The 14,146-nt window shown below is 36.3% G+C and overlaps 1 protein-coding gene across 3 annotated transcripts in view; it reads right to left on the reverse strand.

Annotated features, from left to right (window-relative positions):
- Positions 1–14,146, reverse strand: part of NPSR1 (neuropeptide S receptor 1) — a 75,651-nt gene that overhangs the window by 42,235 nt on the left and 19,270 nt on the right. For all 3 annotated transcript variants that reach the window (XM_086683573.1, XM_086683566.1, XM_086683560.1), the window contains one exon: positions 4,565–4,658. In XM_086683573.1, the coding sequence (XP_086539699.1) occupies positions 4,565–4,658 (94 nt within the window). The remainder of the gene's footprint in view (positions 1–4,564; positions 4,659–14,146) is intronic.

Genomic DNA, 14,146 nt, shown 5'->3' on the forward strand with positions numbered 1-14,146 from the left:
AGGTAGAAGTCTCTACCTTCTTTGTTTTTAGAAATGGAAGTTACACATGATAATTACAGACATACTAGCAGAGAAATAGAAGCAAAGAGAAGAAAAAAAAGTCCTTGGTGGCACCACCCAGAAATAGCCAGACTAAATTTTGATAGTGCATTCATATATAATACAATAGATTACACATATAAAAATGAGAACATAATATATATGCTGATTTTCAACCTAATTTTTTTCCCTGGAAAAAATTTTATGACCATCTTATCATGTCAAGAAAATCTTTTGTCAAAAAATGTTATGACATCTTTTCATGTCTACATCTACACAAGCGGCATTCAGAGTTTTTCAGGCAGTGAAAGCCTTTCATCAAATGTTAATTTTATCCTGGGCCCAGTGCAGGATGCCTGGGTAGCTCAGGTTGAGGCTAAGTGACAGCCAGAAGCTTCCAGGCCTGTCTTGGAGCAGGTCTACAAAATGAGCCCTCCGGGCCCAGTGTGTGAAATATAATTTGAAAAGCACTGATGCATTTCCCCCCCCAACTGGTTACACTAAACTGCAATTTTATCCATAGCCTCTTATTAAGTATTTAAATTGTTTCTGATTATTTTTATTACAAATAATTTATATGTATCTCTTTGTACTGCTATTGCCTTAGGATAAACTCTTAGAAACAGATTTTGGCAAATATTATTAAATTTCTCCCAGAAGTGTCTACAACTTATGGTTCCCGCCAGAAGTCTACAGACACGACTATCTTGTTATACCCTCCCAACCCGGAGAAGACTCCCCCTCTAACTCTTGTTACCTCATTGGTAAGATTTCATATCCAAATGTTTAATTCTTGCAATTGTTTAGTTAGTGCTCCAAAAGAGTATTTCTATATATGGTCTGCTCATTTTTCTTTGTTTCTTAATAATTTGCTCATGTTCTTCGCCCACATTTTCTATTGGTATGTTCTTCTATCCTTGCCACAGTTCTTTACAAAAACAATATTACCCCTTTGTCTGTTGTATACAAATATTTTCTCACTTGTCATTTTGCTTCTTAAGCATGTGTACAATATTTATTATTTGTATAAATAGTTTTAAAGTTCTGATGTAGTGAAAACAGCATTTATTTCCCTTATTGTTTCTGCCTTGGGTGTTATTCCTAGGAAGATCTTTCTCTCACCAAGACTAAAAAAAAAAGTTTTACTCATACTCATCCCCTTTCAAGTTTAAAATGTTTACTTTTTTCAATCCAACTGGCATTTACTTTATAATTAGCTGTGGCAGATAGCAGTCTAATATTTTTTAAGTGGCTAGACAACCATAATAACACCATATACTGAGTAATTCATTCTTTTCTAATTGACATTATTCCATATGCTTTCCATACATTATTCTGGTTTCAGTATCATGTTTTTTAAAATTATCAAACTTTTATATTATGTTTTAATATCTGGCATCACATATTTCTTGTCATTATTAACAGATGTTTTCCTAATTGTTCTTATATTTATTTACCCTAAAGGGCCTTGAAATGTCAACTTCTCTGGAGTGGCTGGCTAAGGAAACTACCACTTTAGTAAAAAGCATTAAAAAAAAATCAGTAAAATGTGGCCTCCCCTTCCCCTCTCCTTCCTTTGCTTTAGTTGTCATTGCCTTGTGGCTGCAAAGCCACATGTGACTCTGTGTGGCTTCCACCTGCTCCTGTTCTCCACAAAGCTGTGCTGCCTGGTGGGGAATTGCTTTCTGTTGTCTTCTCTTTGTTCAGTCACGTAAACCCTTAGCTCTGCCCCTCAGGGCTGCCCTTAAATTCCAATGAGCTGTGACATCAAGAGACTCTAGCATTGGGTTCCCTGTTCTCACCTGTACCTCTCCCCCAAACTCCTGCACAGCCATACAGCCTTCCTGGGGGTGTGGCACCCATGTGTGCTAGGAATTCCTTGAAGTTTCTGGGATTTGGATGGCTTCTTTCCTTGGCTCCCACCCAGCTCCAGATCTCCTCTATTTTGACCGGGGCCAAGGTCAGACACTTAACAGACTGAGCCACCGAGGCACCCCAAGTGTCCTCGATTTCTATGGCTCTTCCATGACTTCAGAGGAATTGGCAGCGAGGAAGGGAAAACGGTTAATGTCGATTTCCAACTTTCATCTTTCCCCGAAGCCATTGGAGATGATTATTTTCTAAGTGCCCAACACTGAACCTCTATTAATTTTGTAGTGAGGAAATAAATTGCTTTACATCTTTAACAGAACACTGTGATATTCATTCCTGCCTTTTCTGTAATTTAGGACACTGTTCATAATATTGCAGTGTTTCTAGAACTCGTCATATCTTCCATGAGCTAAACATTTGATTTTTTTTTTTTTAATCTAATGAGTATGGTGACATGGGTAACTGACCATGTTTTCCTTCTGTCTACGGATTCCCTAAGCCTCCACCTTCTGCCAAGCATCCTGAGACACCTCTCACATGTTTTCTTATATGATTTCCCTTCACTCATATTTCTGCACTTTGAAATACCCTGGTGTATGTGTTTTTTGTATGTCCCCACTCAAACCTTCCTGGGGCCTACTGGGCGTAAATACATAGATGAATGAATAAGTATATCACACTTTCGTACAGAGCATAAAATGTTTCCCCATTTTCCTTCATCTCACTCCCTGCTTCCTTCTTTATCATAATCACTGAGGCAATGGTAGTGCCTAGAAAGCTCAGTAGTGGGCACGTACCTTCACACACACACACACACACACACACACACACACACACACACAAACAAAAACGACCCTAGAAAAAGCCTAAAACAGGTGTAAATTATATTTTTAAATTGGTTTTAACTGCACACAACACATCAATATACCTTCTTGTATGTAAGTCCCTGTGGTCACTATGACTAGTCCAAATCCCATCCCCGGAAGTGAGGACTATTTGGTGTGTGTCCTTGGAAGCAATTGCTTATTACTTTCTTTTCTTTCTTTCTTTCTTTTTTTTTTTTTTACTATCCATTGCTATCCCAATACCTCACTGAGAGGCAGGATATATGGTAGTCAGAGACACCCATGCTGTCTTGGGTTCAAACCTTGCCCCTACACCTACCAGCTGTGTGATCTTAGGCAAGTTACTTTAACTATCTGAATTGCAATTGTCCAGACTATAAGATTCAGATAATAATAGCATCTATCTCCCAGAGATGTTGTAAGAATTAAAGTACCTAACATTCATAAAGAGCTTAGAATCGTGAATGGAATATAGTATGCAATCAATAAATCTAAGCTACTGAAACTTCTACATAGGCTAGCCAGCCATTCCTCCAACAAGGGAATCCCTGCTATTCTAAGCAACATTACCATAAACGACATGTGTGCATACTTGCATGCATGTGGGTGTTTGTCAAGAGAAGATACCAAAAAGTAGAATTCCTATGTCAAAGGGCACATGTGCCAATATTATCTGATATATTCAATAGATTCTGATGACATTAATTCTACTTATTCTAACGTTCTGCTTGTTCTGTTCATTTTGCTTTCTTAGTTGTAAACTACATAGAATGGTATTTTAAAGTATTATCTATTGGCCACGTTTTGACTTTTGTCCCATTTTCTATATTTGATTGCACCTCATCTTTGTAGTCAAGATTTCACATTAGGTTCTTCATTTCATAAGTTTTCATGGGCTGCTTGGGAAAGCGTGGTATGGGTCACTGAACATTGGGTTATTACTTGCTTTCAGGGGTCATGGAGGAAAGTAAGCTCTGCCCACGGGCAGAGTAATGGATAATTAGTCTCATGACTAGGTACCCATCACCCCTCCGAGGACTCATTGATTCCTAAGACCCCCAACTCTGTCTCTCCAAATCCAACACCCCCACGATTAGGAGGAAGAGACCTCCATCCCTGTTGCCTCTCTAGGGCAGGGGAGGCCAAAGGGAAAGGAAACATGCAGTGACCAACCCTCCTTGTTGTGCTCCAGAAATCACCTGTTAGTTTCCTTGAGTCCTTCCTGCCCTGGGCCTTTACACAATCTTAACACTTCACCCACATTACTGTAGCCTGTGGGTACTGGCAACCGTGTGGCTTCAGTCTTCCCTCTGATCCATCTGCATCCTCCTAAGGATTCCTTACTATCACTGGATCAAGGAGAATGTTCTTTGTTTCCAGTATTGTTATGAATTAAAAAAATCTTTCCAATTATTTCTATGGTTTGGGAGTACAGAGGGCAAGGTGCTTGTTTCTGGAAAATGAGCAAGTTGAAGTGGGAATATTCATTTCTTGGGAGAGATGTATGTGTCAACACTGCTCTAAAGGAAGAGGCCAGAGGCATTAGGGTCAAGGGAAATGGTCACAAAGTGGGCCCAGCAAACTACCCTCCTTAGTAGCTCTTGACCATCCGTGGGAACCATCAGCATTTCCCCAGGCATCCTGCCTCTCTTTCTACATCTTTATGGACAATCAGACCCATTAAATAGAAAGAAAGCAGAGAAGGAGAAAGTGGGAGGAAAAGAACCATAGAAGATATCAGTGAGAACAATCCCACTCTCACCCAAGGATGATTTCTTACAGAATAGTGCTTGGTTGAGCCAGCTCACCTCCTTGCAGGAACTTCATGGGGTAGACGATGGCATGGTATCTGTCTATGCTGAGGGACACCAGGACATAGGTAGAGGCATAGAGCAGCACAACCTGAAGACAGAAACGAGAGGGGGTGCATGACTTCATAGAAGTGAGGGAATCCACACAATGGGAAGAAGAATGTTCTGTGCTATTGAGAAACCTGCGCACCAAACCTAGGGAGGGATGAAGTTTGGGTGAGGGAGAGAAATGATTCACTCCCTGTGTCTACAAGCAGATTGCTATTCTTGGTGCTGCACTTGTCATTGTTAGTCGTAGCTGGGGAGAATGCTTCCAGATCACCCTTCCTCACTCATTCATTTGGCTTCTTGGAGACTCCACATCTCAGGATCAGTCTCTCTTGACATTTGCATGGTACATTTGTTTGTAATTGACTTTTAAAGCTAACCTAATTTTCCCTGCCACAATTGACATTCCAGAATAATTAGAAACAAACGTTCATTTGCCTTTTATCAGTGTGAGTTGTTGAGAGACAATGGAAGGGATCTGGTTTCTGGGAGCCCATGTGCTGTTTAGAATCATTTATCATCATCTGCATTGACAGTCTCAGAGCTCACTTCCTCCTCCACTTCTCTGGTATAACTGTTCATTAAGGCCAGTCCTTGGGTCCCCCCCTTCCTCCTTCCCACCCTCTCTTTTATTAACCTTACTCATGCCCTTTAATTATCCTGAGTACAGTGTTATTTGCATAGTTTGCAGAGAAGGAAATTGGGATATAAGAGGTTAACATCTCTCATGTTAAAAGCATAATCAAAATGTAATTAAATGAAATATTTCTGAAAGAATGATCAAGGTGGAAAGTTTTCAGGTAACTTTGAGCCTTATTTATACCAAGAGTCTAGTCATATCTCTGCTTTGTAACCTTTGGATCAATTCCAGAGCAGGGAAGAATAACTCAAAGACCAGAGTCTAAGGGTGAGTGTCTGAATCTCTCCTAAAAACAAAATAGAAATACCGTGACTTTGGCAATAACTTTTGTCTGAATTTATACCTTATTGTTCTTTCTCTCATTCAGAAAAATAACAATCAACTATGTTATTGTTCTCTATTATTTTTATTTGTATAACACCACCGCAAATGCGTCCTGGCACTAATGTTGTGGAAGGTGCCACAGGGTGGGAGTTCTGATTAAAGATTGAAGGCTTTCCTGAGGGATATAAGAAGAAATTCTCCTCTTGCTAAAAAGATGCAATATGGACAGGGAGAAGAATTTTGGCCAAATTTAACCAAAAAATTTAGACAACGGTCTTCTTAGAGAAAAGTGGGATTTGTACGTGTGACCTATGAATTCAGAACTATTAAGGATGGCCACACACAGCACAGGAGGTGGCATTCGAGGAATATGAGAAAGAAAGCTCCCAAGGGCAGAACTCTATGGGATGGAACATCTTGGTGAGAAGGTCGTAAGAATCTCAGCCATCTTTGACTGTGTTGAGTGACTGTGACCTTGAGGAACTTGCCAACACAAGTTCAGAATTTGAAGCAAGATGAAAAAGGTCACAATAAGGAGTGGCTGGAGGAGTAGGCGATGTTAACACAAAGAGATGTACTTTCAGACAGTCAAAAAGAGTAGTTAATTTCAAGGGTCTTCAAACATGTAGGCAGGGTAAAAAAAAATTAAAGGTTACATAAAAGAAATGCATCTCAAATTGTCATGCCTCTTTTTTACAAAAATAAATGCCAGAAAACAGCATAAAAACATGTTCAGAGTTTTGAAAGAAAAATTATGATCCAAGAATTTTGTAAATATCATTTCTGTGCCAAGGCACAGAATAGTTTTCTTAAATGTATAAAAAAAGAAAGTATAACATCACATAATCTCCTGAAAAATCTTCCTTGAGGAAATATTTCTGCTGACTGAGCATTGTTTAAAAATTAAGAACTCTAGAAGAGGGATGGGATTGAATAATAATAGCTTGGTAAGCAATGAGTCCCCCCAAATCCCACAAAATGTTTACAACATCATTATGAATATAGTTAGGAAACATTCCAGGGAAAAATCTGGGGAATTGAGTGAGAAGAGAGAGTAGAAGGAAAGAAATCATATTATATATTTCCATTTGGTCATTTTAGACATCTCTGTTGTTTTTTACTTTGATAGAGACATATTACATTTAAAAATTAAAGATAAGCTTTGACATAAAATAAAAGGGGGGAAAATAATTTATTAGCTTCTTACGGCTATTGTAACAAATCACCACAAGCTTCATGGTTTAAACCAGCATAAATGCACTTTCTTACACTTCTAGAGACTAGAAGTCCATAATCAGTTACACTGGGTCAAAAATTTAGGTTTTGGCAGGGCCACCCTCCCTCCACAAGCCCCAGAGGAGAATCCATTCCTTGCCTCTTTCAGCTGAAGGTGGCTGCCAGTATTCTTTGACTCGTGGCCACACCAATCTCATCTCTGAGTCTATGGTTACAATGGCTCTTCTGTCTGTTTGTCAAATCTCCCCCCTTCCCTTTAATAAAGGATATATGTAATTACACTTGAACTCATCAAGATAATCCAGAATAATCTCCCCATTCAAATTCCTGGACTTAATTACATCTGCAGAGTCCTTTTTTGCCATATAAGGTAATATATATAGGTTTCAGGGTTTAGAATTTGGATTTGGGGGTGCCATTTTTCAGCCTACCACAATTAACAACCAAGCAGGAAGGAAAAAAAACATGTAAATAAAAAAATTAACACAGAAAGATTAAAATGAGGTGACTTCAATGACACCAAACACTATTTGTCTCAATAAATATAAATGACTTAACCTCCTTGACTAAAACAAAGACTATGTACAAGACCCTTCCACAAATCTAACTGTATACTGTGTTGAAAATAAGCCTCTCAGTCCAAATTATTATCAAAGTTTAAAAATAGAGTGATGGCCAAAGGCATAGGAAAAACTAAAATCAAAAGAAGGCATTTACTACAATACTACTATTTGACAAATTAAATTCAAAGCAAACTGTACTACATGGGACAAAGGGATTATTTTTATTGATACAATACATAATGATGACAGAATATTAATAAACTTATATGTAACAAGTAACATAATACTAAATATGCATAACTAAAATGTTCAAAGACTTACCAAGTATAAAACACAATAATACATAGAAATAATTAAACACATTTAAAAAATAATACACATTATTGTAAAATATCTAGGCAACATTTCAAAAATTGATCATAAAATAAACTACCAAGAAAAAAAATCCCTCAATAGATTTCAAAATTATACAATTTATATAATTTGCATATTTAAAACAACAAGCAATAAAAACTGAAATCAGTATCATGTTATTTTTTTTTAAATACCACTTGGAAATTTAAACACCCTTGTAATTAACTTGAGTCAAGAAGGAAATCAAAGTACAATTATAGTCAATTCATAAATGTCAACAATGAAAATTCTACACATCAACAACATATGGGATACCATTTGGATAACAGATGGCAGATTGAGGACATATGTCTGAATTCTCACTACCCCACCCCTCTATTCTGACAAAAATGACCTAGGAAATATAAAACCAAAGAAAATCTTGCACAGAAGTTGAGACTTAAATGCAGCAAACTTAGAAAAATTTTATTTAGAAAAATACCAGATTGGATTCATGTAAAGGAGGATCCCTGGATTGACTTAAAAAATTAATATACTTTATTTTTTAGAGCAATTTTAGATTCATAGAAAAAAGGATAGTTTCCACCTCCATCCCCAACTTTTCCCCATTATTGACATCTTACGTGTGGTCCATTTGTTAAATTTGATGATCCAATATCAATACATTACCATTAAAGTCCATACTTGTGTTGTATAGTTCTATGGGTTTTGACAAATGAATAATGTCCCCTATCAATGATTCATACAGAAAAGCTTCACTGTCCTAAAAATGCCTTGTACTTTACCTAGTCTATCTTGCCAAATCCCTAGCAACCACTGATATTTTTACTGTCTCCATAGTTTCCCTTTTCCAGAACATCATATAGTTATCATACTTCTGTAGCCTTTTCAGACTGACTTCTTTTACTTAGCAAAGTTCATGTAAGATTCCCCCATGACTTTTCATGGCTTGATAGCCCATTATGTTTTATTGTTATAGTATTCCATGATATGGAAGTACCAAAGTTTTTTTTTTATCCTTTCAGCATTTGAGGAACATCTTACTACCAATTTTTGACAATTATGAATAAAGTTGCTATAACATTCTTGTGCAAGTTTGTGTGAACATAAGCCATCAACTCAATTGGATATATATCTAGGAGCACAATTGCTATCTTGCACGATAAGAGTATTTTCTCTTTGTTTTTAATCTTTATGTCCATATTTTGAGAGAGTGTGTGTGTGCAAGCAGGGGAGGGGGAAACAGAGAGAGAAAGAGAGAGAAAGGAAGAATCCCAAGCAGGCTCCACACTGTCAGCACAGAGCCTGACACGGGATTTGATCCCGTGGGATCATGATCTGAGATGCTGGGATCATGATCTGAGTCGAAATAAAGAGTTGGACATTTAAGCAACTGAGGCACCCATGTGTCCCAAGAGTATTTTCAATTTTTTAAGAAACTTCCAAAATATTTTCCAAAATGGCTGTACCATTTTGCACTCCTACAAACAGCACTAGCATTTTGTATCATCAGTTGTTTGGATTTTAGTCATTCTAATAAGTATGTAGTGCTTTCTCATTTTAATTTGCAATTCCCTAATGCCATATAATGTTTCTTTTGATATGCTTGTTCATTATCTATATATCTTCTCTGGTTAGCTGTCTGTTCAGATAGTTTGCCTATTTTTAAGTGGGCTGTTTCCTTACTGTTGAGTTTTAAGAGGTCTGTGTGTGCGTGTGTGTGTGTGTGTGTGTGTGTGTGTGTGTATACATTTTTTTAGAGAGAGAGTGAAGGGAGGAAGGGGCAGAGGGGGCGGAGAGAGAGAGAGAGAGAGAGAGAGAGAGAGAGAGAGAGAGAGAGAATCTTAAGCAGGCTCCACGCTCAGCACAGAGCCTAACACAGGGCTCGATCCCATGACCTTGGGATCCTGACCTGAACCAAAATCAAGAGTCCCATGCTCAACCAACTGAGCCCCACCTAGGCATCCAGGTCTGGTATATTTTGGACACAAATTCTTTATCAAGTATGTGTTTTGCAAACATTTTTTTCTCATTCTGTGCTTTGTCTTTTCTGTCTCTTAACAGTGTCTTTTGCAGAGAAATTTGAAATTTTCATAAAATCAAACTTTTCATTTTTTTTCTTTCTTGGGTTGCGCTTTTGGTGTTATACCTAAAAAGTCACGGAGAAATCCTAAGTACCCTAGCTTCTCTCCTATGTTTTCCTCTAGTAGTTTTATAGCATGCATATTTCATTCAAGTCTATGATCCATACTGAGTTAGTTTTTGTGAAAGGTGTAAGGTTTGTAGTTAGATGATTATTATTTTTTTAATGTGGATATCCCATGACTCTAGCAGTATTTCTTGAAGAGGCTTTTTTCTCCATTGAACTGTCTTTGCTCCTTTGTCAAAGATCAGTTGACTTTTTGTGTGCATTTGTTTCTGGGCCTCTATTCTGTTCCACTGATCTATTTGTTGATTCTTTTGCGAATATCATGCTGTCTTGATTTAGCTGTAGCTTTATAGTAAGTCTTGAAATCAAATAGTATCAGTCTTTCATTTGTGTTCTTCAGTATTGTGTTGGCTATTCTGTGTCTTTCACCTTTCCACATAAATTTTAGAGTTTGTCTATATCTATAAAATAACTTGGTGAGCTTTTTATTGGGATTGCATTGAATTTATAAATTGGAGTAGAATTGACATCTTAATAATAGTGAGACTTCCTTTCTATGAACATAGAATAGCTATCCATTTATTTGGATATTCTTTGATTTCTTTGATCAAGTATTGTAGTTTTCTTCATACTGATCTTGCACGTATTTTATTAGATTTATACGTAAGCTTTCATATTTTTGGTGCTAACATAAATGGTATTGTGTTTTTAATTTTAAATTCAAATTGCTTATTGCTGGCATATAAAAACACAATTGACTTTTGTTTACCAATCTTATATTCTGTAATCTTGTTATTTTCACTTAATAAGCCCATAGGTTCTCTGTGGTTTTGTTTGGTTTTGTTTTTTTGTCAATTCTTTCAGATTGTCTGCATAGACAATCTTGTCATATGTGAACAAAGATATTATTTCACCTTTCCTGATCTGTATACCTTTTATTTATTTTTCTTGTCCTGTTGAGTTAGTGGGACTTCAGTATTATGCTGAATAGGAGTAGTGAGAGTGAACATCCTTGCTTTGCTCTCAATCTTATGAAAGAAGCATCCAGTTTCTCACCATTAAGTATGAGGTTAGCTGTAGCTTTTGGTAGATGTTCTTGTATCAAGTTCAGGAAATTTTCCTCCATGAAGAGTTTACTGAGAGTTTTTATCATGAATTGATATTGGATTTTGTCAAATGATTTTTTGGTATTTATTGAAATGATCATATACATTTTCTTCTTTGTCTTTTGAGATAATGGATTACATCAATTGATTTTCAAAGGTCGAACCAGCTTTTTATACATGGAATAAATTCCACTTGACCGTGGTATGTAGTTCTTTTTATAAATACTTTGATTCAATTGCTAGTATTTGTTGATAATTTTACATCTATTTTCACAAGAAATATAGGTCTATAGTTTTCCTTTCCAGTAATTCTTTTGTCTGTTTTTGATGTTAGGATAATGCTGGACTCACAGAATGAGTTAGGAAACATTCCCTTTGCTTCTGTGTTCTAGAAAAATTAGCAACTTATTGGTATAATTTCTTCCTTAAATATTTGGTAGAATTCACCAGTAAACCCATCTAGGCCTGGTGCTTTCTTTCTCAGAAGATTATTAATTATTAATTACATTTGTTTCATAGATACAGGCCTACTCATCTTGTCTATTTTTCCTTATATGAGTTTTGGTAGATTGTGTCTTTCAAGGATTTGGTCCATTTCAAGTAAATTATCAAAGTTTCAGGCATATAGTTCATAACATTCCTTTATTATCTTTTTAAAATCTATAGGATCAGTAGTAATTAACCCTCTTTCATTTTTAATATTAACAATTTGTGCCAACCCTCTTCTTTTGTTTACTGTCACTAGAAGTTTATCAATTTTATTATCTCTCCAAAGAACCAGCTTATAGTTTCATTGATTTTCACTGTTGATTTACTGTTTTCAATTTTAGTAATTTCTGCTCTAGTTTTTATCATTTAAAAAATTCTACTTGCTTTAGGTATACATTGTCTGTTCTCTCTAGTTTCCTAAGGTAGAAGATTAGATTATTAATTTTAGGTCTTTTTTCTTGACTAATACAAGAATTTAATGCTATAAATTTCTCCAAAAGCACTGTTTTTATTGTCCTACAAATTATGATAAGTTGTATTTTCATGTTTAATTTTACCCACATGTTACCTAGAGTGGGTCTAATCCCCCAGAACATTGAGATTGGCCAGCTATCCTTCTGTTATTCATTTCTGGTTTAATTCTAATTTGGTCTGAGAGCATACTTTGTGCTATTTCCACTCTTTTACATTGTTAAGGTGTATTTTATGGTCCAGGATGTAATTTCCCTTGGTGAATGTTCCATGTGAGTTTGATAAGAATAAGTATTCTGCCTTGTTGGATGAAGTGTTGTGTAAATGCCAATTAGGTCAATTTGATAGATAGTTTAGTTTACTTCAACTGAGAGCTATTTAGCTCAACTATATCCCTGCTTCTAACACTAAGTATTGGCATAATTTATTTCTCAGCAATTGCCACAGTAAGCAATTGATAACATTTATCTACAAGGAAGCAAAATTTTTTCAATAAGGAATTAAAATATGTTTTAAAAAATAACCCCTGAGAAAATACCAGTTCCAGATGGTAATCAGGGGTCTTTCACATCTACTAAATTTTCAAGATTATATTCAGAACACAAAAGATTTTTATTTTATTTATTCTTTTAAAATTTATTGATTTATTTTGAGAGTGTGAGGGAGGGGCAGAGAGAGAGAGAGAAAGAGAGAGAGAGAGAATCACAGGTACACTCTGTACCATCAACATGGAGCCTGAGGCAGGGCCAAACTCACGAACTATGAGATCATGACGTGAGCAGAAATCAAAAGTTGGACTCTTAACTGACTGAGCCACCCAGGCACCCCAAATATTTTTAATTGTAACTATTCTCTACTCATTTTCTGAAGATGGAGTAACTCCATTTCCAAGGTCTGAAAATGATAGAATAAATGAAAATCATAGATGAATATAGATATGAAGATTCTTAAAAACCCTACTAGCAAATGGAATACTGTGGGATAAGGTTTTCCAGAAATGTACTCTACATCTCTAGAGCTACAATAATTTAGATCCTGAATATGGGCATCAAAATAAAAATTATTAATGGAAAATAATTTTAAGAGCTCAGAAACAGAACACATCAGTTCTAACGCCAGTTATGAAACAGTTCATTCTTTCCGTATTAGTTGAAGTGCCTTAATCCATAGTATGTACATATATGGTGTATTAACAATATAATATATGTATATGGTAAATATGTAATATTTTGTACCATCTATTTTATGCATATATATTTGCATTAGTAATTTTTACATTAAAGTATATTCAACAGGCAAAGTATAAATGTCTTTAATCTAAAAATAGATATTAGCAATAATTAAGGAAAAGCACATATCCCAGGGATGCCTGGGTGGCTCAGTCAGTTAAGCATCCAACTCTTGATTTTCAGCTCATGTCATGATCTTACAGTTCATGAGATTGAGCCCCAAGTCTGGCTCTGTGCTGATAGCATGGAGCCTGCTTGGGATTCTCTCTCTCTCTCTCTCTCTCTCTCTCTCTCTCTTTCTCTCTCTCTCTCTCTCTCTCTCTCAAAATAAATAAATATTAAAAAAAAAAACCAAGTATACCAGTTATAAAAAAATTGAAAAGGATAGTAGGCAATTTAAATAAGAAGAGATTCAAACGCCAGTAGATATTTTTAAAAGTCCAATTTAGGTGGTAATACAGGCACCACAAGTTAAAACAACTAGAGATAATACCTATTTTCTGACAATCTGTCACAGTTTTTCAAAAAGAACAGTAGCCTGGGGCGCCTGGGTGGCGCAGTCGGTTAAGCGTCCGACTTCAGCCAGGTCACGATCTCGCGGTCCGGGAGTTCGAGCCCCGCGTCGGGCTCTGGGCTGATGGCTCGGAGCCTGGAGCCTGTTTCCGATTCTGTGTCTCCCTCTCTCTCTGCCCCTCCCCCGTTCATGCTCTGTCTCTCTCTGTCCCAAAAATAAACGTTGAAAAAAAAAAATTAAAAAAAAAAAAAATAATAAAATAAAAAAAAAAAAAAAAAAAAACAGTAGCCAGTGTTGTGTTAGTTTCAGGAGGAAAAAATTAAAGGAACAAAAACCAAAAAACAAACAAAAAAATAACTTTGAATGTTTGTATCCCACCAAAATTCATATGAATCCTAATGCCCAGTGTGATGATGGTAGGAGGTGAGGCCTTTGGGAGGTGGTTAGGTTATGAGG

The sequence above is a fragment of the Puma concolor genome, chromosome A2 (genome assembly GCF_028749965.1).
Source record: "Puma concolor isolate L17-30 chromosome A2, mPumCon1.1.hap2, whole genome shotgun sequence".
In the NCBI taxonomy this organism is placed as follows: domain Eukaryota; kingdom Metazoa; phylum Chordata; class Mammalia; order Carnivora; family Felidae; genus Puma; species Puma concolor.